The sequence below is a fragment of the Camellia sinensis genome, chromosome 4, assembly GCF_055761805.1.
Source record: "Camellia sinensis isolate YWXY chromosome 4, ASM5576180v1, whole genome shotgun sequence".
Taxonomy (NCBI): Eukaryota; Viridiplantae; Streptophyta; class Magnoliopsida; order Ericales; family Theaceae; genus Camellia; species Camellia sinensis.
The window spans coordinates 78643795-78670958 of NC_138964.1; the positions used below are offsets into that span (position 1 = coordinate 78643795).

General features: G+C 36.7%; 1 protein-coding gene across 2 annotated transcripts; it reads right to left on the reverse strand.

The window, feature by feature from the left end:
- Window positions 1-1412: 1412 nt before the first annotated feature.
- On the reverse strand, window positions 1413-24508 carry LOC114290489 (Galactosyltransferase family protein). Of its 2 annotated transcripts, none has more exons than XM_028234440.2 (11): window positions 23933-24508; window positions 22547-22646; window positions 22402-22460; window positions 21623-21834; window positions 21460-21523; window positions 21260-21332; window positions 20534-20654; window positions 20340-20427; window positions 20137-20262; window positions 19945-20054; window positions 1413-1847 (listed from the first exon to the last, which is right to left on the reverse strand). In XM_028234440.2, the coding sequence occupies exons 1-11, from the start codon at window positions 24052-24054 to the stop codon at window positions 1699-1701; spliced, it is 1224 nt and encodes a 407-aa protein (XP_028090241.2). In that variant the 5' UTR covers window positions 24055-24508; the 3' UTR covers window positions 1413-1698. The 2 variants fall into 2 exon arrangements, with proteins under 2 accessions (XP_028090241.2, XP_028090233.2); XM_028234432.2 differs by having other exon boundaries at window positions 22402-22463.
- Window positions 24509-27164: the final 2656 nt, after the last annotated feature.

Sequence of the window (27164 nt, forward strand, 5' to 3'; positions counted from 1 at the left end):
AAAATAGCCAAATAGCCAAATAGCCTACTAAAATAACCACTTCCCAAACGAGGCCAATAGCCGTTAGATGTATAACGAAAACTAGTTATAGATAGGCCTTTTTGACCCATTTGAAGAACAAAAGCTCAAGATGCATATTTTTTACATAAATATTATTTAATAGTTAATTTCAATTCGGTATCCCCCTAAGAAGCGCAATGCATGCATGATGCGTGTACCTTCGAAAAATGGATTGGACTTTAAAATCTTCACATGAGTGAACTTGAGAAAATTATAGGACCACAACAGGTCTCGTTTCGATAATCCAAACTATTTATTTTGTAGAGCCATCAATATATATTATCCATGAAAAAAATTAATTCGATCTAATAATGTAACTTTTTCATTTTATTACATTTGCCTCCAAAAAAATGAATGACATATATTTTTGAAATAGACCACCTATTTTTTTATAGACAAATGTTATAAAATAAAAAAGTTACAATTATCGAATTGACTTTCAGTTCCAAAAAATAAAATAACATAAAAAATAAAAATCGAATTGACCTAAATTTTGTCAACATAATATACATTAAAAACCCTACAAAATGAATGGTTCAAATCGTCGAAACAAGACCTGTAATACATCCTACGAGCCCCTCAAGTTCTCTCATATTAAGATCTCAATATGAAAGAAATCTAACCCCTCATAAATCTATCTATAATGTGACAAGAGAGAGACTTGTGAATATTCAATTTTCAAACTTGGCAATTGATTAACGGATCGATCCATCATCATTTACACAGTTTTCACATGCATATACATACAGCCTTCAATGATTGCCATAAATTTCATTCCAGAATCCTTCAGATGTGATGGTTATTTGTGCAAAACCTGGGCTTTCCACCGCCCAAAACTACATGCGTCACGCACCCACGAGTTTCAACAAGAAAATGTGTCAACCCAAAAAAAATAGTAGATGCAGCTTAGATTTGGCGTGGAAAACATTTAATCATAGTTGAAATCTGAGATTGACTGTTCCTTATTATTGACAACTTAACCACAAAAAAGAAATGCCAACAAAAATCAAGCTTTAATGGCTATCCAAAAATGCCTTGCAACAGAAAAACAAGATGGTTTAAGGCCTATACGATACAAAGAACGTTTTGTTTCGTGTTACGTCAACATCAGTGTTTCATAAATCATCACATACACACGCCCGCACACATGCAGTAGAGACTACTGAAAGGTGCTGATGATGGATATGTGGATTATGTCGAAATGGAATCAGAGATGTAGTTTGATCACAAAATTGTTGACACAGAGCAATCAGCGTAGGATGTACACATTGGTATAACTCATCACACATGGTAAGGATTCAGTGAAATGAATTCGAAGCTGAATCAAGACCAAAACAAAAAAAATAAATATATAAATAAAATGTCAAAGAAATATTTTATAAAAAAAAAAATTAGCTCAATGATCAAGGTTTTTTGGAGTTTGAACTACACCAAATAAAAGTTTCTGTTTTTTTGGGGCTAAGACTAAGCAAGAACTAAAATTTCATAATTTTCCCTCATTTAGGTGCAGTAATTAAATTAACAGTACATCAACTGTCCCGAGATATCAATAAGCAAAAATCGGGCAGATGTTGTCTGAACCTTCCAATCATTACACATGCACAGATATGATACAAGTAATTACGGGGAGGAAATGTTTCAGAAACTTGTGTGCCAGATAGCTCCATCACCTTCCCCACAACGTTGGTGAACCTCCTCCATTCTCTCCACGGATTTGCATACACCACTGCAGCTCCAATCAAAAGACGCAGCACAAGGATTCCCAGCTTGAGCTTTCCATTCACAATCTATCAACCAAAAAATCAACATTATTAAGGAATATGTTACCTCTTGTGCATATATGCCATGCATATTTGTAAGGATGCAATGCTATATTTGGAAGAAATCATTTAACATGCTAGTAACCGAAAAATTGATTTAGATGAAACCGAGTCCCCAGGGATGTAACAAGTAGGTTGGTTAGGTATGTAACAAGCAGGTTGATTCACTAAGGTGATCTAAGTTGGAAGGCACAATTTATTACTTTGCCATTTGTTTTTCATACATCTTATTTGTCAATCATAATGTCTCTATTTAATGTTTCATTAAACATCTTATTTTGTCAAAATTCAGATTTTATTGTGATTAAAGTTGCATATTAAATAATTGTAATGTCACAAAGAAACAAATATCTAACACCAACCAAGGTGTTTCTCAATAGTTGTCTTCATCTTACCCACTTGGTGGGTCCTTCAACTTATTTTTGGGCATCGGAGTTCGTCACTCGCAACTAGAAATTTTACTCCAGCAATGTACATACATGCTAGAAATTCTACAAGACAAGGGTTTGTTACCATTTCAGCCAGTGCCATTTCCTATGGAACAAAATTTGACATTGAATAGTCAAGATCGTCCTCTTTTAGATTGATGAAATCACAAAGGAAGGTGCATTTGTGCCCAGAGGCGGGTGAATAGGCAAAACAATTTGACACAGATTAAAAACTACCACGTGGGTTAAGAATTCAGTTATTCAATTCCAATATCTTATTTATGCATATACCATTCTCACAATATCATTGTAAATAAATAAAGATAATAGACACCGTTACATATACGTGATTGCAGCATTATAAAGATAATAAACACCGTTATCCCAAAGAATGGTAAGTTCATGTAATCATTTATACAACGGTGTACACCCTACATAGTAAATTAGGTCAAGATTTTGTAAAAAAGAATCGCTTAAAATGACCTACAATACAACCAAACCTTGGATGCCATTATCCTTGGCTTCTTTTTTGTTTAGCTCACAAGCTCAAACTCCACTCACAAGTGATCGATCAAAGTGCTAGAGTATGTAAGGTTTTTGTCAAAACAGTCAAAGAAGCTTTTCACAAATCAGTCATAATAAAAAAGAACTAGATTTCCTATGTTCTCAAGGTAGCAAGTTCTTTTAATGAATATTTTTAGATTCATATAATTGGATGTCTTATATAGTCATAGAGATTCAGAAATCTGCTTGTATGGCTTCAAGCACACCTCTTAGGATCAGAATTCTGTAGACTCAGCGCCACACTCTAACAGGCTTCGAGCGCTCCTCTTACATCTACATTCTAAGATTCAACATTGCCCAACTCTAGTGCAATTTGAGTCAGCTTATAGCCATGCCCTCGGACGAAACAATTAAGTTTTAGCCCAACACATAGATAACTTAGAAGTGGGCAAACTAATAAAATTTAAGCACTAAAAATGTGTCCTAAACTAATGCAATATCTTCATACAATTATACCAAGTGCACATCGCATTGTCTCTAATGATCTTCAATCTTGGACAACACTCAACCAATACACCTAACCTAGACACCTATTACACATTTTATTTATGAAAATTATCAACACACTAATTCCCCAACATAGATGATCCAACTCCCTATAAAAAACTCATTGACCAACTTATATACTTTATAATAACTCATCCTGAGATACTTCATGTTGTTCAAATACTCCACAATTTATGGCTGCACCTAGGAAGTCTCATCTTGCAACTACTATATATCTTCCAAAAATTACCCAAAAGGTTCTCCAACTCAAGGTGTACTTTTATCTGCTACAAATGCTTTGCAACTTACAATAATTTGTGATTTCGACTCAGCTAGTTGTCCAATGACACATTCTACCTATTGCATCTTCCTCGACACAAGTCTCATTTCTTGGAAAACAAAAAAAATATACTAGTAATACCGAACTGCTGGAAATTTGAGTTAATGTATATAATATGATAGTGGTGTTGGTGGTAGATAGTAGCATGTATAGAATATGATAGTGGTGTTGGTGGTAGATAGTGGCATGTATAGAATATGATAGTGGTGTTGGTAGTAGATAATGGCATGTATATAATATGATAGTGGTAGATAGTGGTAATATATAATATGTAAGTGGCATATAATGAGTTATAATGATGTTTGTAATATCTCCTATATAAGGAGTGTCATTTGGTCTTGTAAGATAAGAAGTTTTGAATATAACAGAAATATATTCCTTCTTCCTCATATTTTCGGAGTTCTTCTTCCTCATATTTTCTAAGTTGGTATCAGAGCCACAAAAAACACAGCAGCCCTAAAACCGTCATAGCCATGTCGGAAGTCACGTCCGAAACCACTTCAACCCCTGCCGCTGCCATTCCGGTGAAAACGTTCAACTCTCACTCTGTCCAAATCACCACCATCCGCCTAAATGGTGATAATTTTCTCCGCTGGTCACAATCTGTCCGGATGTATATCCGTGGGCAAGGAAAGATCGGTTACATCACTGGTGACAAGAAGGCTCCTGCTGTTAATGATCCGCTGTTCGACAGTTGGGACGCTGAAAACTCCATGGTTATGACATGGTTGGTCAATTCCATGGAGGAGGATATAAGCTCTAATTACATGTGCTATACTACTGCACAAGAATTGTGGGATAATGTTAGTCAGATGTATTCTGACCTAGGAAATCAATCTCAAGTTTTCGAATTAACTTTGAAGTTGGGAGAGATTTGTCAAGGAGATGATTCCGTCACCAAATATTTCAATTCGTTGAAAAGGTTGTGGCAGGATCTTGACATCTTCAACACATACGAATGGAAATCGGTTGACGACTGCAACCACCACAAGAAAACTGTGGAAGACAGCCGTATTTACAAGTTTCTTGCCGGCCTCAACATCGAGTTCGATGAAGTGCGAGGAAGAATTATTGGCAGACCTCCTCTCCCATCCATTGGCGAAGTATTTGCCGAAGTCAGAAGGGAAGAGAGCCGAAGGAGCGTCATGCTTAAGAAAAAAGGTACTGGTGAATCAATTGAAATTTCTGCTTTAATTAGCGATGCTGCGGCCAACAAGGCTGCAAATTACCAGCGCAGGTTTGATGATAAGCCACGGGTCTGGTGTGATTTTTGCAACAAGCCTCGCCATACACGCGAAACGTGTTGGAAGATCCATGGCAAACCTGTCAACTGGAAAAGCAGCAAACAAGTAGAGAAGAATCGTGGCTTTCCTACCGCTAATGAAGCCGATTCAGGTCCCTTCAACAAAGAGCAGATTGATCAACTCTTAAAGCTGATAAAATCCAACTCCTCAGCCGGTACTCCTAGTGTTTTGTTGGCACAAACAGGTAGAAATCCTAAAGCCTTCTCTTGCCTAAACTTCTCTCCGTGGATCATAGATTCCGGTGCCTCCGATCACATGACTAGTTTTTCCCATTTATTTAGTACCTATTTCCCTTGTTCTGGTTATGACAAAATCAGAATAGCCGATGGTAGTTTTTCACCTATTGCAGGAAAAGGATTTATTAAACTAACTGAGAAAATTAATCTCAATGCTGTTCTTCACGTCCCCAACTTAGCCTGTAACCTTTTGTCTGTCAGTAAACTATCTAAGGATTCTAATTGTCGTGTTACATTTTTTGAATCCCATTGTGAATTTCAGGACCAGAACTCGGGGATGATGATTGGGCGTGCTAGGATGCTTGAAGGTCTTTACTACTTTGATGAAGTACCTGTTAGTAATAAAAAAGCTCAGAGCTTTAATAGTACTAGTTCAATCTCTGTTCGAGAAAAAATAATGCTATGGCACTATAGGCTAGGACATCCTAGTTTTCTTTATCTGAAACATTTATTTCCAGAATTATTTAAAGGGATTGATTGTTCTTCTTTTCATTGTGAAAGTTGCATTTTTGCAAAATTTCATCGCTCTACTTATTTGCCAAAACCTTACCAGGCTTCCAAACCTTTTTATTTGATTCATAGTGATGTTTGGGGCCCTTCTAAAATCACTACTCTTTCTGGTAAAAGATGGTTTGTTACATTTATTGATGACCATACCCGCTTATGTTGGATTTATTTGATGAATAAAAAATTTGACGTGAAAAATTTATTCACAAATTTTTACAATATGATTGAAAACCAATTTCAAACCAAAATTGGTATTTTACATTCTGATAATGGAACAGAATATTTCAATGAGCAGTTGGGTGAGTTTTTGGAAAAAAAGGGGATTTTTCATCAATCTACATGTCGGGATACCCCTCAATAAAATGGCATTGCAGAACGAAAAAATAAACATCTACTTGAAGTAGCACGTGCTATAATATTTTACATGCATGTTCCTAAATATCTATGGGGTGAAGCAATTTTAACAGCCTCTTATTTGATAAACAGGATGCCTACAAAGGTGTTAACATACAAAACACCTTTTGATTGTCTCAAAACTTTTTTTCCTGACACGAGGTTGTTTTCTGATTTACCCGCCAAAGTTTTTGGATGTATTGCCTATGTTCATGTTCCCAGTCAATTTCGTTCAAAACTTGACCCCCGTGCTATAAAATGTGTTTTTTTGGGTTATTCCTCAAACAAAAAGGGGTATAAGTGTTTCGATCCTCAAACCAAGAAATTTCATGTGAGTATGGATGTGTCATTTGTGGAAACAAAATCCTATTTCCCCAACACTTCTCTTCAGGGGGAGACAAGTGGAGTAGAAGATCGTTTTTGGGATATTTCTATCCCGCTCCCCAATGTCATTTATCCTACACAAAAACCACATCTGTCTGATAATGATCACTTAGGAGAACCAAGTTCTATGGTGCCTAGTCAAGAAGATTCTTGTTTAGGGGGAGAAGTACTACAAAATGATCTAAATCCTGAGCTTCAGGTTTATACTAGGAAGCGATTTCATTTGAGGAATAATGACCCGAATGTCCATCCTAATGACCCGAATGTCCACCCGAGTTCTGGCATCGAAATTTTAGGTAATCCTATTCCTTCTATTTCCGACCTTGATGTTCCTATAGCAATTAGGAAAGGTGTCCGAAATTGCATTAAACATCCTATTGCAAATTACCTCTCCTATCAAAGGCTGTCTAAAAACCATAGAGCTTTCACATCTAGGATTTCACACTTGTTTGTTCCAAGGAATATACAGGAAGCATTGGATGATCCGAATTGGAAATTAGCAGTCATGGAGGAGATGAATGCTTTAAGGAGAAGTGGTACTTGGGAGATAGTTGATCTACCCAAAGACAAGAAAACAGTTGGGTGTAAATGGGTATTTACGATAAAATGTAACGCAGATGGAAGCGTTGAGAGATACAAGGCGAGACTAGTGGCTAAAGGCTTCACTCAAACTTATGGGATCGACTATCAGGAGACGTTTGCTCCTGTTGCTAAAATAAATTCCATCAGAGTACTGTTATCTCTTGCAGTAAATTCAGATTGGCCTCTACATCAACTTGACATTAAAAATGCATTTCTCAATGGTGATCTTGAAGAGGAGGTGTTCATGAGCCTACCGCCGGGATTTGAGCAGAGACTTGGAAGCGACAGAGTATGCAGATTAAACAAGTCATTATACGGACTCAAACAATCACCAAGAGCGTGGTTTGAACGCTTTGGGAAGGCAGTTATCAGTTGTGGCTTCTCGCAGAGTCAAGCAGATCACACAATATTTTATAAACATTCAAAAAACAGTAAAATTGCAATTTTGATTGTTTATGTTGATGACATCATTTTAACTGGTAATGATGAAGTAGAGTTAGCAGCCCTCAAAGAGAAACTCGCAAAAGAATTTCACATTAAGGATCTGGGAGCCCTCAAGTATTTCCTCGGAATGGAATTTGCAAGATCCAAGGAAGGTATATTCGTTAATCAGAGAAAATATGTTCTTGATCTCCTTGGAGAAACAGGTATGCTTGGTTGTAAGATGGTAGAGACTCCGATCGAACCTAACTTGAAGTTACAAGCTGCTAAGGCTGAAGAAGTCAAAGAGAGGGAACAATATCAGCGACTTGTGGGAAAATTGATTTACTTGTCTCATACGCGGCCTGATATTGCCTTTGCAGTCAGCATGGTAAGTCAGTTCATGCACTCACCAGGGGCAGAGCACTTTGAGGCCGTTTATAAGATCTTAAGATATTTGAAAGGAACTCCAGGGAGAGGCTTACTGTTCAAGAAACATGGACATCTTCAAGTTGAAGGATACACAGATGCAGACTGGGCAGGAAGTGTTACAGACAGGAGATCAACATCCGGATATTGCTCCTTTGTAGGTGGGAACCTAGTTACATGGCGGAGTAAAAAACAGAATGTGGTAGCTAGAAGTAGTGCAGAAGCAGAGTTCAGAGCTGTTGCCCATGGAATCTGTGAAGTAATGTGGATTAAAAGAATTCTTGAAGAATTAAAGCTTTCTCACCCGACACCTATGAAGGTCTATTGTGACAACAAAGCAGCTATATCTATAGCTCATAATCCAGTTCTACATGATCGCACAAAACATATAGAAGTGGATAAACATTTCATCAAGGAGAAAATCAATGCTGGCATAATCTGTATGACCTACCTTCCAACAGGTGAACAATTAGCTGATGTGCTAACGAAGGGACTACACAAGAAGCAATTTGATAAGCTGACTAGCAAGCTGGCTATGGAAGATATCTTCAAACCAGCTTGAGGGGGAGTGCTGGAAATTTGAGTTAATGTATATAATATGATAGTGGTGTTGGTGGTAGATAGTGGCATGTATAGAATATGATAGTGGTGTTGGTGGTAGATAGTGGCATGTATAGAATATGATAGTGGTGTTGGTAGTAGATAATGGCATGTATATAATATGATAGTGGTAGATAGTGGTAATATATAATATGTAAGTGGCATATAATGGGTTATAATGATGTTTGTAATATCTCCTATATAAGGAGTGTCATTTGGTCTTGTAAGATAAGAAGTTTTGAATATAACAGAAATATATTCCTTCTTCCTCATATTTTCGGAGTTCTTCTTCCTCATATTTTCTAAGTCGAACCAAGGCACAAATTGTTGTTAATTGACTTGGCTATGCTATCTTGTTGCAGACCTTGGTTTCTGTTACAATGGCCCCACAAAACTACCAAGAAGAAAACAGCTCTAAACATCATTGCTAACCCAGTGTTTCATGAGTGAACAAAATATATTGTTAGAATTTCCCATCTTTACCTTCACCTACTCCACTACACATTCCACTTCACCTACCTCCACTTCACCACACACTCCACTTCACCTAACCCACTATCACCTCCACTACACCTACTACCACATTTTCTTCTATATATAGATTGTATAGGAATTGTAAACATGTATCTTGTAACAACATCAATCAATAATACATACATCAATTTTAACATGGTATCAGAGCAGGTTTAGAATCTAATATTTTCGCTTCACCGGCGGGCGGCAACCTCACCTTAGCCGTCCGCCGGATCTCAACCTAGTCTGCTAAAATTTTTCTACACATACCTTGAAATTTCCTTTCTTCAACCTGCTGTCTGTGTTTTGTGCACTCAGAGGTCGGTTTACCTTACCCCACCATATTCCACCCCCGGTCCGACTCCGACGTCATCGCATGGCAAAGCTTCGTCCGGACCCGACCCCGGTCCAGCCTCTTCTCATTTGTCGGCGGCGCTCGTCAATCCATCCAGCAGGATTTCCGAGGCCTTTTACAGACCCAGTGCCGCTGCGCCTCCCCCGTTTGTCGCCACGTGGACTGCGTTCGGGAAAACTATCTCGACGACACGACGGCGATCCTGGAAGCGTTCCTCAACTCCGATTTCTGTCTCCAGCCGAGAGGCGGCGGCTACACTCGGAGGTCGGTTTTCGACTGCATGATGGCCGGTTCGATCCCCTTTTTTTCTGGCGGTGGACCGCTTATATACAGTACGACTGGTTCGTCCCTTCCGAGCCGAGGAGCTATTCGGTGTTCATACCTCGAAAAAATGTGAGAAACGGAACGTTGATAAGAGGTGTGCTTGAGCAGTATAGCAGAGAGGAGGTGAAGAGGCTGAGAGCGAAAGTGTTAGAATCTTTACCCAACTTCGTGTACGCAAAGCTGAGTCAGGGGTTGGAGAAAACGAAGAAACCCACGGACTTTCCTATGCGGTCTCATTTTTTATTATTATTAAAACTACAAGTGGTCTCATTTAAAACTACACAGTTTTACACACCCAGCACCCCATTGACACAGACCACCCACTCACACAACGCATGGGGTCTCAATTTTTATTATTATTAAAAAAGCCCACCCAAGTGGTCTCATTTTTTATTATTATTAAAACATGGTCTAATCACTACCCTCATGTTTTTCACTGGCAGTGTCCACCTTTTGTATTCCACTTTCTTTTTTTTTTATTTTATTCTTTATTTTTTTTTTTTCAAAAAAAAAAAAAAAAAAAAAAAACCAACCATTGCAGATTTTCACAACATCGTGGGCCACGAACCCACGTGAACCATTCTCCTTTTTCCCTCACTCTCTCGTTTTGATTTCCCATCTCTTCTTATTATTTCTTTCCTTTTTTATTTCTCTTTCACTTTATTTTTCATCTTTTTTTTCATTGTTATTTCTTTGCACCAACACACAACAAAACATTAAAAAAAAAAAAAAAAAAAAATTCAAACCACACCACGTTCCCACCAAACCTGTATAATATATTATACTCTCTTATCCTTTGCCATATTACCTTTATTTCTTTTATTTTATATTCCCTTTTCCATTAAAAATAAATAAATAAATAAATAAATAAACAAAAACCAAAAATATACAGATTTGCACACCAAACTTTCCCTTATTTTATTCATGTCGGGGCTCACCCCGATCACCATTTTACATTAAAAAAAAAAAAAAAAAAAAAAAAAAAAAAAAAAACCAAACAAACAAAAAAAACATCCACAGGCGGGATTTTGCTTCTCTACTCTGCCACCGGTCTCTTCTTCTTGCCTCCGTCCTGGGCGGCCCTTGCCGGTGTTGCCTCCGTGTTTCCCATGCCACCGAGCACATTTACTCCCTGCTCCTCCACTGCAGCATATGGCGGCCCTCCAAATCGGAACATCACGGTGGCCTTCCGCTTCAGCTCCTTATTTTCTGCCCTTAGCACGCTTATCTCTGCTCGCGCATCCTTATACATGCGTTGGAGCAGAGCCAGCTGGGAATTTAAATGCTGCACCTCATTTGTCCTACTCTGCAGCCGGTTCGACAAATTTGTGACCGCCGTCATGCTTTCCACACATGCCTTCAAAGTATACTGATTGGCCTCCACATCCGACAGCCCTGCCATTCTTTGCTCCACAGACCGCATCGGAAAGTTCAACGGAGTATACCCAGCGGTGTTTGGTTGAGGTTCACTGGCCACCGCACCAGTTCTCTCTCCTGTGGACTCGTTGAGGTCGGGAAAGAGGGTGAGCAGCCCGCGGGAAGACGAAGCCATTTTTTCTGGGCAACAGAGTGTTATAGAGAGTGTTACAGAGTTTCTTCTCAGCAAAACCTCTCTTTCTAAGCAGAACGAAGAATTTTTCAGAGGTTTCTCTCAGTTTTTCTGTCTCAGTTTCTGCCTCCTCCGCTTCGGTTTATAAAGACCATGACACAGAGGCAGCCACGCGCATCGCGCGCCTTTTGACGCCGACAACCTGGCACGCCTTTTTGATGGCACGCCTTTTTATGGCACATCTTTTGATAAAGTGGGCACGCCTTTTGATGGCACGCCTTTTTGAAAAATTGGGCGCACCTTTTGAGGATGCGATTTTTTTAAGGGGTCCGACAAGACTCTATAAACTGTCCCGATATTGATTCCGGTTAGCTCCTTTATGGGTCCGACAAGACTCTGTAAACTGTCCCGACATAGATTCCGGTTAGTTTCTACAAGGGTCCGACAAGACTCTGTAAACTGTCCCGACATTGATTCCGGTTAGTTTCTACAAGGGTCCAGCAAGACTCCGTAAACTGTCACAACATTGTCTTCTACAACGGTCCGACATGACCCCATAAACTGTCTTCTACAACGGTCCGCCATGACCCCATAAACTGTCTTCTACACCGTTATGACACCACCATACAGTGTCCTCTACAACGTTATGACACCCCCATACAGTGTCCTCTGCAACGTTATGACACCACCATACAGTGTCTTCACCACTGGTCTGACACGACCATACAGTGTCTCCTATCCTTTTTTTATGTATTTTCTTGTTTTGTTCCTCTCTTCAAACTCAAGTTGGTTAGTTTCTATCCTCCTTGAGTTTGCGGGGGGCTGTTAGAATTTCCCATCTTTACCTTCACCTACTCCACTACACATTCCACTTCACCTACCTCCACTTCACCACACACTCCACTTCACCTAACCCACTATCATCTCCACTACACCTACTACCACATTTTCTTCTATATATAGATTGTATAGGAATTGTAAACATGTATCTTGTAACAACATTAATCAATAATACATACATCAATTTTAACATATATTGAGCTTGATTGTCATCATACCTGTGGAAAAGTACAACATGACATGTAACGCCTGGTGAATTTATTTCCTTAATTAAGTAATTAAATTGTGTTAATTATCCATGTATCTCACTAATCAAAAATTAATTAGCAATAGTACTTGACTCGATTAATTTAGTATGGTGCTTGATCATGTTTATTTTAAATTAAATTGAACCTAGTTGCATAAATCAATTAATTCAGTTTGGTGGGTCCACTTTAAATTTGTGCATGCTTTATTTTTTTGGGTTTGGGATGTCAAACCCATGACTTAAAAATATTTATTTGGACTTGTTAGTGTTTGTAAAATTTATTTAGACTGTTTGTAAGTTCACGAATAAATATTTGATCCAATACCCATGACTCACCCTAATGAAATTGAGTTTTTAGCTAGTCAATTCCATTTCAACTTTTGGAGGGAATTTTCCCCCAATTTTCTCCCTTGGCTGCAAACTCATTACCCTCCCCTTTCCCTTTTATCTTTGTTTCTTATGTATTACTTAGATTAAATATATTAGAAAGATAGTTAGATAGATATATTTGTAGAGAGGAAACACAAACCCTTTTCCTCATTATTCCCTTGTCTACCGTGAGACTCCCCCTCTTTTCCTTTTCCCTTCCTCACTGAAATACTCATCATTTGAAGATTTTGGTGGAACTTTTGGTGCTCAAACCTCTTAAAAGATTGGATTTAAAACTTCTTGGGGACATTACTCTCGTTGCATCATCTCTCTTCATCCCTTGTGGTAAAATATGGTAGGGATTTCATCTCTTTTATTTGAAATGTATAGAAAGCATGTTAGGGTTACTATTATTTTATTTTATTTGATTGATTAGTATACTAAATCCATGATTTTGTTATGATTCATAGTGTTAGTTTGTCATTCATGACTATATCATACTTGATTTGGTGTCCTTGAAGATATTCGTCTATGTAGTGGCTTAACACCATGATTTCCATGTCACTAGTCTAAAGAAAATTAGGGCTTTTAAATTGTTTCATTTTATTTCAAGAAATTATATCACCAAAGTAAAATTGGTGATGAAGAAAATGATATGTGTCTAGATATACATTTGGATTTCATAATGATTAGTATACTAATTTCTATAAAAGTTTGCTTATTAGTTTAATATCAATGATTGGAGATTATTTTCATTGAATTTGAAGGGGTTTTGGTGGTGTTGTTAGTTTAGAGATGATGGATAATTTATTTATGATTATTAGTTATGTTCTTAAATTTTTACTATATGTTATATCATGGGATTTGGGTATATATGCATGGTAAATGATTATAATAGATGAGTGTGACAAAATTTATGACTTGACCGATATAATTAATTCTTGAAAACTTTGTAACTTAAAAATGAATTTTTTTAAAGAAAACATCTATTTTTATGGAACTAAGAGGTGAATGATGGAAATAAAATACATTGTGAAGGAAATGTGAATTTCTAGGAGTGTTGATGAACTTGAAAGTTGAAATTGGTTGAGTTTGGATATATTTTTTAGAGTATTGATTTAGCCTTGGGCTTGTTTGCTTTGTTTGGGGCTCGTTTAGCAGTTTGGTTAGTTGTGTACCTTGTAGCAAGGATGGGTGCTACGGCTTTCTATCGGTGAGAGCCCATAAACCTGCGCGGGGTTGTTTTCCCCATAGTCTGTTAGTAAGCCATGAATATGGGATTAGGAACTTGAATAGTCTCCTAGTTTATGGACATGATTGTATTGTAGTTAGACTCGACAAGGTTTGACTAGACTGTTGATGAGTTATTTCATTGATTTTCGATAGTATTGATTTTATCTGGGATTTGAGATACTTATGTAGCTACCACTTTAACAAAGATAATAAGAATTGGGATAATATGATTCTTGCATGTAATTTATCCATTTCAAATGTCCTAGATGATTATTGGTGAGCCGTTGTGTTTGCTCACTCACCATCTCAGGTGCTCCATCTCCGATAATATCGAGTTGGGTGGTCATGCATAACAATTAAATCTTTTGCGGGTTTGCACGCGTATATCTATGCTTAATTATGTCTAGGCTTTTTTCGAGTTTTGTTATTATTTTGGGCATCAACGAGTAAATTTAACTAGTTTGTTTATGAACTTATAAAATTAGTTAGTTAGGAAGCGTATATTTATTTGGATGTTTATGTAATTTGTATTTTAGGGTTGTGAGTTCATTCGTGGCTTTTAAAGCCTAAACTTGAGAGTTGTAATTCAGGACTGAACGTTAATTATCTTTAATGTATTCATATTTTATTCTAAGCAATTGGTATGAGATTGAGCTTATAGATATTTGAAGTCGGCGAAAAACAGTATTTTCATTTAAATTCATCTCGAATTGGATTTCCTCATTAATAAAATATTTGGAGTTTTTGACTCCTAAATGCCACATTCTTCTAAAACTAAACTTTATTGGGTTTAATCACCCTAATTATCATAAATTAGTAATAATCCACCGGCGTATAAACCAGGGCATGATACGACAACATCCAAACTGGCTACTTCTCTGCCACCAACTAACATGTTGATATGCTGATATTCTTACCAAGGCCTTGGGGAAAGTTTGATTTCATTTTTTGGCAAGCAAACCAAGGATTCTCAATGTTCATCTTCAACCTGAGGGGAACTAAGATTTGCTGAGACTTTCAAAATTTGAATTTTTTCATTATCTAACTATTTGAGTTTTATCTTCTTATGATATTCCAAAAATATTGAATCATATTTCTATACTGAGTATATAGAAACCAAAGTTTTTTAAAAGCAAATACGTAATGCAAGGCGTCTTACCCCTCGTGAGGCAAGGAGCAAATGCATCCAGGTATAAGCATTTTGAATTTTGGATATTTATATTTAGTAAATAAATTAAATATTTTAAAATAGTAAAAATATAGGATAAATTACACTTACCTCCCTTGAGGTTTCTGACAAATACAAAGACCTCTCCTGTGATTTCAATAATTACAAAAACATCCCCTACTTTAATTGATAATATCAAGATTCTCCCATTTTTTGACTGTCGTTCACACAACTAACAGAAACTGCTGATGTCATCAAAGATAAATACTAAAATGCCCATAAGGCCCTCAAGTGTCTTGTTAAGAAAAAACAATACCCAGATTCAAACAAAGCAATACCCAGTTCAATTAATTTTACAAATCTCATATATACGAAAAAATACATATATATATATATATATAAACACATGCAAATATATTTTGATTGCTAGCAAAGAAAATAAAATTCAATTAAATTAATTTCTAAATTTGTTTAATCTTCGGCCGCCGAATCGCCATTAAATAGACCAGACTCGATTCCATCAAAACAGAGACAACCCAACTCTATTTTTTCTTCATCATCTTCCATGCTTTTTTCTTCACAATTCTCTTCACCTCTTCAATCAATAACAACCCAGAACAAGATTGTATATATATATGTACATACATTCAAACATGGGAACAATTTTTTTTTTTTCTTCTAACATATATATATATATATAAACATGAGAACAATTTAACATATTGACAGATATATGTATATATATACAAATATATAAACATGGGAACAATTTGTTTAACAGATATATGTATATTTATATACAAATATATATGTATATATACACACACATTAAAATTCAAATAGGAACTTGTTTGGATTTCCAACAAAGAATAGAAACCCAATTTAAGCAAATCATCACCCCCAGAAGTAGATCAAGCTTCGATCTTGCTTGCTAAAATTGGTAAAATCTAATATTAAAAACATTCTCACACAGACCAAAACATTAACAAATGAATAGAATCTAGAAACAATAATGAAGGAGAGTGAAAACTGAAACTGGGAAGAAGAAATGAGAGCATCGATTTTGAGGGTAGAAATAGCAAAGTGCCCACTCCATAACCAGCCACTTCACTTGCTATTATCTGTTCAAACATGTCTCTCTAACCCTCATCCCTCTTACCTTCTCCCCCTATATTTTTCCAGATCTGGCGATGGCGATGGCGATGGCGATGGCGATGGATGAGCAAAGGCGACCGGAAGGAGAGAGGAGAGAGTGCGGCGAGGGAGAGAGGGCGGCGAGGGAGAGAGGTCACCATTGGAGGAAGGGGGTTAAGGAGAATAATCGCTGGTGGGCTCAAGGATCGCTGGAGGCAGTTGTATTGGTGGTGGCCGGAGAGAGAGAGAGAGAGCGCATGGTGAGGTGTAGGTATGAGAGATTTAGGGATTAAAGGGTATTTTTGTCTTTTTGTACTCAAATGAAAAGGACAATATAGTCATTTTGTATAATCAAGTAACGTCGTTTGTGCAAAATTGACAGACTCACCGTCATTCTAAGGAATTTTGGTACAGTTTAGTATTTATTTTTTGTGTGTAAAACGACCTATCAAGGAGGACAAGGGCCAAGAAATTAAAGAAAATGACGACACCCACATTATGCCATGAGCAAAATTGTTAAAATTGAGATCCTAGGTAGAATTAGTGAGAGGGCCTTGTGGATCGAATTGAGGATCGTAAGATCCTACTTTTTTGTTAAAATCAAGGTAGAAAAACAAATCTATGTGATACATATTTACAAAAAGGTGAAAAATCACAAAACTAGAGACCTACTTGCAATCTTACCTACAATCCTACCCAATCCCATACGATCCTACCCGCGATAATGCTATAAAACTGACCCTACAACAATTTGAATCATTTTAGCAATGTAGGATAGTACGATCCTATGATCCAGATCGCAGTTTTGATAACCATGGTCATGAAGAGTACTTAATCTACTATTGCGAGGGTTGATGAGTGGAAGCGCACAAAGATCTTTCCAAATTTCATGAAATGTGGAGATAGAGTTTGTAACGCTATCATTGATGGTGAGGGTATCATGAATATGGTCTCCAAGTCAACTGTTGCTAATTTAAAATTGCAACCCTCAATTATATAGAATTGCTTGGGTGAATAGACTTTACTGCCAGAGAAGTGCCAAGTTCCAATCCAAATGGGGGATTACTCCAACCATATTTGGTGTGATATCCTATCTATGGAGGCCACCCTTCGTTGTATGATAAAGTAGTGCTTAATTATTGAAAATAGAGCACCTGCGTATTTAAGCATTGAGGTAACACTATCCTGTTAAAACCTGCAAAAGCCACTGATAAGGAAAAGAATGAAACACATAGGTCTTCCTCTAAAGCACCTACCAAACAAAATGTTCTTGTCTTGAGCAAGGAAGAGTTTGATAAAGTGGAAAAGGAAACTGGTTTTGTATGAGCTTTAGTGACTGAGGGAGTTATTTAAGTTGCATTGCATCTAACCATATAGTTGACCTTTCTCCTAAGATCAACAAGTTGTTGAGAGAATTCTAAGATGTAACTTTTGAAGAGCTACTTGATGAGTTGCTAACTTGCTACGCATTAGGGATACTCAGCACGCTACAGATTTTGTCCCAAGATCGCAATTTCCTTACCTTCCAAATTATCGTATGAATCCTAGGGAGCATGTTGAGCTAAAAAGACAGGTAGAAGGAGGGACTTTTGAAGAAAGATTTCATTAGAGATAGTCTTAGACCTTGTGTTGTCCATGCCTTGTTGACTCCTAAAAAGGATGGCTTGTGGAGTATGTGTTAAACAGTCGTGCCATTAATAAGATCACTGTCAAGTATAGGTTTCCCATACCTAGCCTTGATAACATGTTAGATCATATGGTTGGCTCACAATGGTTCACAAAAATTGATTTGCGTAGTGGATATCATCGAATCTGCACTAGGCCTAGACATGAATGGAAGACTGCCTCAAGATTAATTCTGTGAGTGGTTAGTCATGCCCTTCGGTCTATCTAATGCCCCTAGCACTTTCTCAAGTGTAATGACTCAGTTCTTACATCCATTAATAGGAAAATTCTTGATAGTCTATTTTAAGGCAGCACATGTGGATCATCTTCATTTAATTCTTGAGGCACTTCGTGCAAAAAAATTGTATGCAAATCTAAAAAATTGTTGTTTCATGTAGATCCAAGTACTCTTCTTAAGGTTCATAGTTTCCACGCATGGCATTACAACTGACCTTGACAAGGTCAAAACTATCAGAGAGTGACCATTGCTAAGTCTATTATCAACGTTCATAATTTTCAAGACTAGCCACAATCTATAAGAGGTTCATTAAGGGGTTTAGTTCCATTATGACTCTCATTCATTACTAACTGTATGAAGAAAGACAAGTTCCAATGAAATACAACTGCATCTACAACCTTTGATGAACTTACAAAGAAGATGAACAATGCTCCGTCTTGAGACATCTGTTTGGTTTGGAATTTTCAAAAACAGTTCTGAGTTTTCAATCCATATTTTTTTTATTTAGTAAATTTTTTTAACATTTTAAAATATATATTTTTAATTTTTAGATCTACTTAATCTAGATACACTTAAGAAGTACGAAATTTGTGCAACAATATTAAAGAATTCATTGAATAGAACAAAACAAAATTTTGGAAGATTTTTGCATAAATTTTGTACTTTTTAAGTGGATCTAGATTAAGTGAATCTTAAAACTAAAAAACTGGTTAAAGTAATAAAAAAATTCACTGAAAAAAAAAAAATAGGCATTGAAAACCCAAAAAACTGTTTTTGAAAACTGCAAACCAAACAAAGTAAAATTGACTTTTCCAAAGTCTTTGTAGTCTCTTACGATGCATGCAGGGTAGGTACAAGCGTAGTCTTGAGTCGAGGATCACCCGGTAGTCAGCAGATTTGCCTACAGAACTTCCTTCTCTATCGATGCCAGTTTTTGTTCCTCGTCCTTCTTCGTCATCTCTACCGTTTCATGATGATCAAATTGACAAGGTCCTTGACACCCTGGATGGTGGTTCTTTGAATGATAGTTACTGATTTGAGGGCATTCAGAAACCCTGACTTGCGTCTTCGTTTACTGCTTCTACACCATTAGTCTTAGGTCATTTAGGTCATATTTGATTCACGAACAAGAATAGGGAAAAGTAATACCATGAGATAAGAGGCGGACAAGTAATACCATAGCACAATGAATGGGATTATATGTACCATAGTATTAATTGTGCTTTGGTTAGATGGGATAATGGAAAGGATTATTTTATTTACAACCATTGGATGGAGGGGAGATAATTCGGAAGTTGGGGATAACTAATCCCATATGGAGGGATAAGGGCTAGGATTATAAAAATAAAAAATAAATTGCCAAACATTGGATTCAGGGATAAGGGGGAGATATAGGGCGGCTCATGTTTTAGTCCCCCTGACCTTAAGTCCAATAACCTCAACACAATTTTGCAGTTAAGTTGAACTGAGATTCATATTGGATTTCTTCATACAAGGAATTAATCATGTACACTAATGGTTTTAACCTTTAGGTTAACTCCATTATTCTTGATGAGATGCAAAATCTGCATATTAAATGATAATAGAATAACAATAATTAGTAGTGTCCACGATTAATTGACATTTGTTGTCCCACTAATTGTCTGCTAAATTAATGTATCACTAATTCTCATTGGTCCATGTGAGCAAGTGCATATCATTATAAAGAAAGAAGATGATAAGCCATGGAACTCAAGTACATAATGGCAAATCATACCAGGAGGAGTCCCACAGCAAAGGCTTCGGTCATCAATATGCTCAACATCAAGACCAATAAACCAGGAACCCAAAGAGACATCTTCATTTGCATACCTATGAAGTATGTGTCTACAGACAAAAATGTTATTAGCAAACCGTTTCATATAGCATTAAATTTCAAAGATTAAGATGCTGTGAAGCAAGCCCTTACCTATTTACTGAAATATAGGTCGCTAAGTCTTTGGATATTGCATAAATTTGTCCAGTTGCATGCCTAAAATATTTATTTCCCTCCTCACCAAATTTCCAATATTCTGGTTCATGGTACTTGACCCCTCTGCATATATGTATGTAATAAATTACATGCATGTCCAATAATCAGAAATAGTTTACAAGAGGATTTCATTATCTTACTTTTGTGCCAAGACGGGTCCAGACTTCATGCAGCCAATATAAACTCGAGATTTTGACCGATGGCGGGCTAAAGCAGAACCGACCATACCTGCCACATCATTAAACCAACTAGTTCAGTGCTCCATTATTGCATCAGCCATCAGGAGTTTGTGCCTTTCAGAGATTGATGGTGGATAGAATAAAGATATGCTAACCTAGATTGACATGCACATCATCGTCAACCTTAATATAGAAGTCAGCATCCCACTTTGCAGCAGCTGTTGAAAAGTATATTTGGGTTTTTGAGGACAATTCATGATATCCTTCCACATGGTTCTGCAACACAATTAATGCTAGTCCCAAATGAGTTTCCCAGATTGGTCTGGACCAAAGACACTCAAAATTCCTGGCCATTAAGGAAAGCCCAACAAATGTCTTTAGAATTTATGTGGTTCTTCTGCCAACCCATTGGACCATGTAACCATGCATAATTCATTTTACTTCCATTTGTTGCTAATAATACATACATAGAGAATATATATATATATATATATATGAAAAAGTATCAAACAAAATACTCCCTCCGGCCCATTTTATTAGTCCATTATTTCATTTTTGTTGTCTCAAAATCAATGTCCACTTTGAAAAGTCAAAGTTTTAAACGTAAATATTTCCAACATTACCTCTTGGAAAGTAATTATAAATATATTTAAAAATGAGAATAGACGGGCATTTTTGGAATTAACCCTTTACAATTTCAATTCAAAATGTAATGATTATGTTTCCTTAAAAAGTTTGAAATTTTCAAAAGGGACTATTAATATGGGATAGAGGGAGTAAAAGATGAAGTTTATTTTGCAGCATGCCTTTCCCTGATTTTTCACTAATCAACAATGCCTGGTAAAACAGGTCAGTATTATGGCCATAAATTATTGACATACCAGCCGCAAAAAATCCTGATGTTGCCTCTCTTCAGCCTCAATAGCACGATCCAAAACGCCACCAGGGGTTGCACTGTACAGCATCAAATCCGTTATATTTTGGAAAACCATGAACCTGAAGCAAACTGAATACTTTTTTTTTTTTTTTGATAAATAAAGCAAACTGAATACTTAAATGCCAATCACTTACAATAACGTACCTGTGTCCTATAACAAACCGAATTACTATTCCCTTCTCTTTCTCTAGCTTCTTTAAATCATCTCCTAAGATAGACAGTACCAAAATTCATATAAGCAACAAGATCAAATGAAGAGGACTAATGGTGAATGGGAGAGAACAATTAAACAAATTCCATATGAAACCTTGAGGCATCCAAGTTTCTCTTATCGAATCCCTGCGTTTTCTGCTACTGAATGCAGTAATAATTCCCATAACAAAGAAAACTTTTGGTCGCTTGTTTGACTGCTCAGTGTCCGGTTTCATAATCACTGGAGACCCCTCCTCATTGTCAGCTTTGGCAGCTCTAGCCATGGCAAGCTGCATCTCTAAAGAAGAGATTGTTTTGTCCAATGTCCTGAAAATTTTGTGCCATCGGTTGGAGTTTCTTGTATCAGAAATACATATAAAATAACCTAAGAAGCACGGACACGTGATACGACACAGACATGACTCGGACACGCCGACATGTAAATTTTCAAAAAACGAAAGGCACGACACGTTGGGGACACATTCAAAACATATATTTTTATATTTTTATTATATGTATATTTTTAAATATTTAATATATATATTTTATTTTGTCAAATTTATCAACCTCAAGTATGCTATTTTAGTAAACAAATTAATTTTTTTTTTTTTTTTTTGAAAAAAATAGTACTCAGCGTTGCCCTAGCGTGTCCCTAGTGCGTCCCCAACGTGTCTTTTGCGTGTCCTCAGCATGTCCAAAGTGTCCCAGCATGTCCGACACGTGTCCGGAGAGTGTCCGTGTCCATGTCCGTATCCGTGTCTTTGTCCGACATGTGTTGGACACTTGTACGCGACCTCCGGAGTGGTGTCCATGCTTCATAAATAACAAAGAATCAATTGTAAGGCTTCCATAAAATGGGACACTCATATAATTCAGCTTGATGCAGAAAGTTACATGATTACGTCATGTGTTTGTGAAACTTGAGAAAGGATGTTCCCTGGCTCAACCATAGCCTCCTACAACAACATAAGAAATTACCTAGACATATTAGAAGAGGCAATAAGGCTTGTAATTGTAATATATCATTCTTGTGACTTGCCTTCTTCTCACAATTAATAACAGGTTGAAGTTCTCTTGATAGCTGTTTTCCCTCAGATAAAGTCTCATCTATTTTGACTGGCTCTGGAACAGCCCAAAACCTAGGAACAAGGTATAAAACAAAGCACATGTGAAATCAAGACAGCCATTAAATTAGATATGCGAGCGCTTTACAAAATCTAATTAGAAAAATGCAGGCATCCTTGTGGCAAAGTCAAGGGAACCGGTGACCATATACCTGAAACTTCAGTATAATTTGATTAAAACAAACATTTGAAAGGGTTTCGTAAACATGAAGCGTTTCATAGTATCTATAACTATTGGAAAAACAGAAAGAGTAAATGAATTTGCATACTGTGAGGTGAAAAAAGCATGACCCTGTCAGGAACCATGCTGATGTTAGCCACAAGATGCATTCTCTAGAAAATGGCATGCTAAGGGTTTCATTGACGGCTAATCAATCTAATCAATTACACGTGGCATATTTTTAGAGCATTATAAATATGTGAGTATTTATCGGTAACACTCTATAGTCATGTAGAGCATATTCTTATTTGAGAAAGCAGACAGAGGATATTCATTGAGATCAAGATAAGAAGCAGATTGAATCAAGGGTGAAATTCTAAAACCTACTTTTATATTTTTCTTTCTTTTTAAGTGACATTACAACACTGTTCATGAAACAGAATCTGGAAAGGCATATATAAAAGTTAAAACTGAGGTTGATGAGAACACTAGCATCAAGAAGACATGCATCACCTAATTCAAGTTCCCTTCAAGTTTAATTTCCACTCTCAATTTTGACATGTACATTGCGTATTAACTCAACTATTTAAATCAGATGGCATAAGAAAACATGTAAAAATCAAACAAACAACAATTTTACATCCCTACATTTGGTTGCAATGCAAGGATAGAGTGAGACATGAGATTTGCAGCCTTGTATGTGATTACTTAACCTAAGAACAAAACCCATTGAGATACTTGTAGGGAATTCTAGAAGAAAATTAAAAATATGAGCCCCTTATCTGACATTACTGGTAAGAATTTCAGTCATGATTAATAGTTATCAATTGGCTTTTTTGTTTTTATCAATCAATATTGTATCCAAAGTAGCAGCAGAGAATACAACTCAACCATCTCAAGAAACAAAAACCTAGAACAAATTAATTAATTTCTAATTTTAGAGAAATGAAAAAGGTAAGTGAACATAATTTCACACACCTTTTTTCTTTTCTTTCCCAAATCCCTCAACCAAACACAGTAAAACAAGATCAAATGGGAGTAGAAAACAAAGCAGCAGGAAGCAAAGAAGATGAAAAACAAATCTAGAAAGGCAATCATGGTTTTTTGGGAAATTTGTATCCATAGCATTATTGAAGATGACCTGTTGACAACAAGGACTCCAAAGAAGAAGCTGGCAATGCAGAAGAAGGAAACCAATCGAGCAGAGACGCCAGTTCCAGTAGCCTTGAGAGGTGGTGATCTGGTCCCAAGCATCAGCCCCATTTTCTATTTTTATTTCAAAATTAAAACACACAAAACAAAACCAAACCTTTCTTTATTTTCTTCACTTTACCCTTTCAGGTAGGGTTGTTAGAGAAGAAGAGAGGCAACTGTTTCCTCCATGAGAGAGAACAGAACAGAACAGTATAAGATAGAACAACAACAACAACAGCACTATATTATAATTATATAATATTATATATATGTGCAGAGTGCAGTGCAGTGTCTGCAACACTCCACTCCAATTTGTACTCTTCAAATTTGGATTTGGCCTCTCTTCTTCTCTTCTTTTTCTTGCTCCTCAAAATCCAGGGAAGGGACCCACACCAGCTAGCCCAACAGGCAAAGTGTGGGTCCGGGGAGATGGGTGACGATGTAATTCTACGCCGCTTTCACCGCTGGACTCGACTCGATCCGATCGGGCTCGGAAATTTTTTACACTAATTAATTAATCAATTATTATATAAGATAACGTTAGAAGTAGTAAATTTTCTATTAAATAAATAATTAAATGAAACTCACAGCAGAGGTAGGTGTGGGCTAATTGCGGTCACAGAATTTTTAATTTGTTATCTGTTCGTCAAATTAGTAGATTGAAGATAATTAATTCGTATTCATTCGTCGATTTGATGGATATGGATTGAGCAGATTAGCGGATAGATGCGAATAGATCTGGTAGTTTAAAATTTTATAAATTTTCAACATAATTCAACTTGTGCACTTCTTCAAAAAAAAATTACAGTTAATGACTTAAAAAAGTATTGCAATCATTACATGCCTCATTCAAAAAAAGAAAGTTTAAAATTTTAAAATATTACAATCACAGTATGTATCATCCATATATTACAATTACAACATGACTCATTCACATAAAGTATTACAATATGTGGTTCTTAAAATATAAATATAATTCAAACCATCAAAACTATAGACAGAGCAGTAGTAGAGATTGTATGCCTCTATATTGTTACATCTATATCGATTTTTTAAAACAAAAACTAACCAGTATGTATCATCTTTTTTATTTATTATTTTTAGAGTTAAATTTAAAAACCAAAAAATATAGATAAATAATACATTTATTTTTTTCAATTCAAAAAATATATTCAAGTTGCAAACTCTTTTTTAATAATATATATTCAACAGAATGTTTAAACTTTTTTTCAATTGAAAACACAAACAGAATATTTAAACAAATTAAAAACACAAAGTCTTACAAATTATTAGGGATGCTCGCGATTTGGCGGTTCGGTAACCTCAAATCCGCCATCCATCCAAAACTAATATAGCGATCCCGGGTTTACCCTTGTTATACCGTGATCCGGACATGTGTCCGTGGATGTTGGTAGTTGTTTATTATTGTGTTTACATCCTTTTACTTCGTATTTGAGTTATAGGATGTGTTGGGCGGTTTTGTTTCAGGTTGGTTGAGTTTAGAAACCAAAACTAGTTGCCCAGATTTTTGGCCTGTACGCTCGAGCGGAGGTATTGGCGCTCGAGCGGGTAATACACCCATTCAGTATTTTCCTGTGCAGCGTTGTACGCTCGAGCGTGGTATTGGCCGCTCGAGCGGGGTTGTCTGAGTGCCGCTCGAGCGTAGGGTTGGGAGCTCGAGCGGAGGCCTGGTTCTGCAAAAGTGCTGGGCGAGTGCATTCTGCGCTCGAGCGGGAGGTTGGCCGCTCGAGCGGAAGTCTGTGAGTGGCCGCTCGAGCGGGGTGTTTTACGCTCGAGCGGAGACCTGTGTTAAAGTCCCGAAATTGTGACTTTTCAAATCACTTTTTCACTTTCTCTTCTCTCTCTTACTTTTCCAAAATCACCATTGTTGAGCCTCTCACTCTAGACTCTACCTTCTCTCTAGGTTTTGATCTAGTAGGAGTGATTTACTCACCTTTGGCCTTTACAAAAAAGTTGTTGATCGTCGAGGGCTTCATTTTAATCTGAAAATCTCGGGTTTTGGAGCACGTTGGGTTTTGTCGTCTTCTCCTTTGGGACTCCGAATTTGAGGTAGGGATAACCTACTCCTCTCTATGGGTTTTGTCTTTAAATTTTGGTATTTTGAGATGTTGGGCTTGGTTTGGTAATTTTGTGAAAGTTTGGGACTTTTGTGTAATTTTACAAAAGTTGGGGTTTTATTCATAATAAACCTAGATGCATGTTTGGCATAGAAAAATGGAATGATTGTTGAATCATTGATGAAAATGGGACCTAAGGGTTGAAATGGTAATTATGGAAAATGGCCTAATTACATTGTATAATTAATTGGGATAATTAATTGGTGAGAAATGAGGAAATGAAATGTTGATTGAATATCCATTTGTGCATTTATTTTCTGTTTTAGAAATAATTGCTTTGGGCTATCGGTGAAGGATAGTCGAGATTGTTGTAAACAATGCATGATGATTAGGTAAACGGAAACTAATCAATGGAATGTGTCATGGAACTTGACGGTTGATAGAATACATTAATTGTGTGTATTGTGTGATTGTATATAGAACCAATGTGTTTATATACGTTATGTGTAGAGGAGGAGATAGGGGATGTACTCCGCGGTTTAGGGGAAGATAGGGGATGTACCTCTAAACCGGATAGGTATTGGGAGGAGATAGGGGATGAACTCCGTAGACACAGCTCATATGCTTGTCTAGAGAAGTGAAGATAGAGCTCATATGCTTATCTTTGTGAAGTGTGGATACAGCTTGTATGCTTATCTGTGGATATTGTTGATATACATATCTGTTGTAGAATGTGGATACAGCTTATATGCTTATCTGAAGATATTGTTGTTATACATATCTGTTGAGAATGTGGATATAGTTTTTATGCTTATCTGAATGTGAGATATAGTTTTTATACATATCTGTGGAAATGATGATAGAGCTAGCATGCTTATCTGTTGTTAAAGGGAAAATGAAAAGTAATTGGGACTTGTAAGTCGTTGACATAAATAAGTTATTTATGTGATTGTATCAGTGTTGACCAACTATCAATTGCTAATGTTTTAGTCATTGTCCATGGTTGGTTTAGTGTATTTCTACTGGGCTGTGGCTCACCCTATATGGGAATATCATTTTCAGGTGCAGGAAGCATGCCACCTCCAAGGACATAGCTTGGGA

Bases quoted from the DNA above. Each gene is read 5' to 3' on its own strand.
- LOC114290489 (XM_028234432.2), bottom strand. From the start codon at position 24,054: ATGGGGCTGATGCTTGGGACCAGATCACCACCTCTCAAGGCTACTGGA. The intron at 22,647-23,932 runs GTCATCTTCAAT...CCTTGTTCCTAG, and splicing joins GGAGTCCTTGTTGTCAACAG to GTTTTGGGCTGTTCCAGAGC. The intron at 1,848-19,944 runs GTATGATTTGCC...TTTGGTTGATAG, and splicing joins TTGCTGTGGGACTCCTCCTG to ATTGTGAATGGAAAGCTCAA.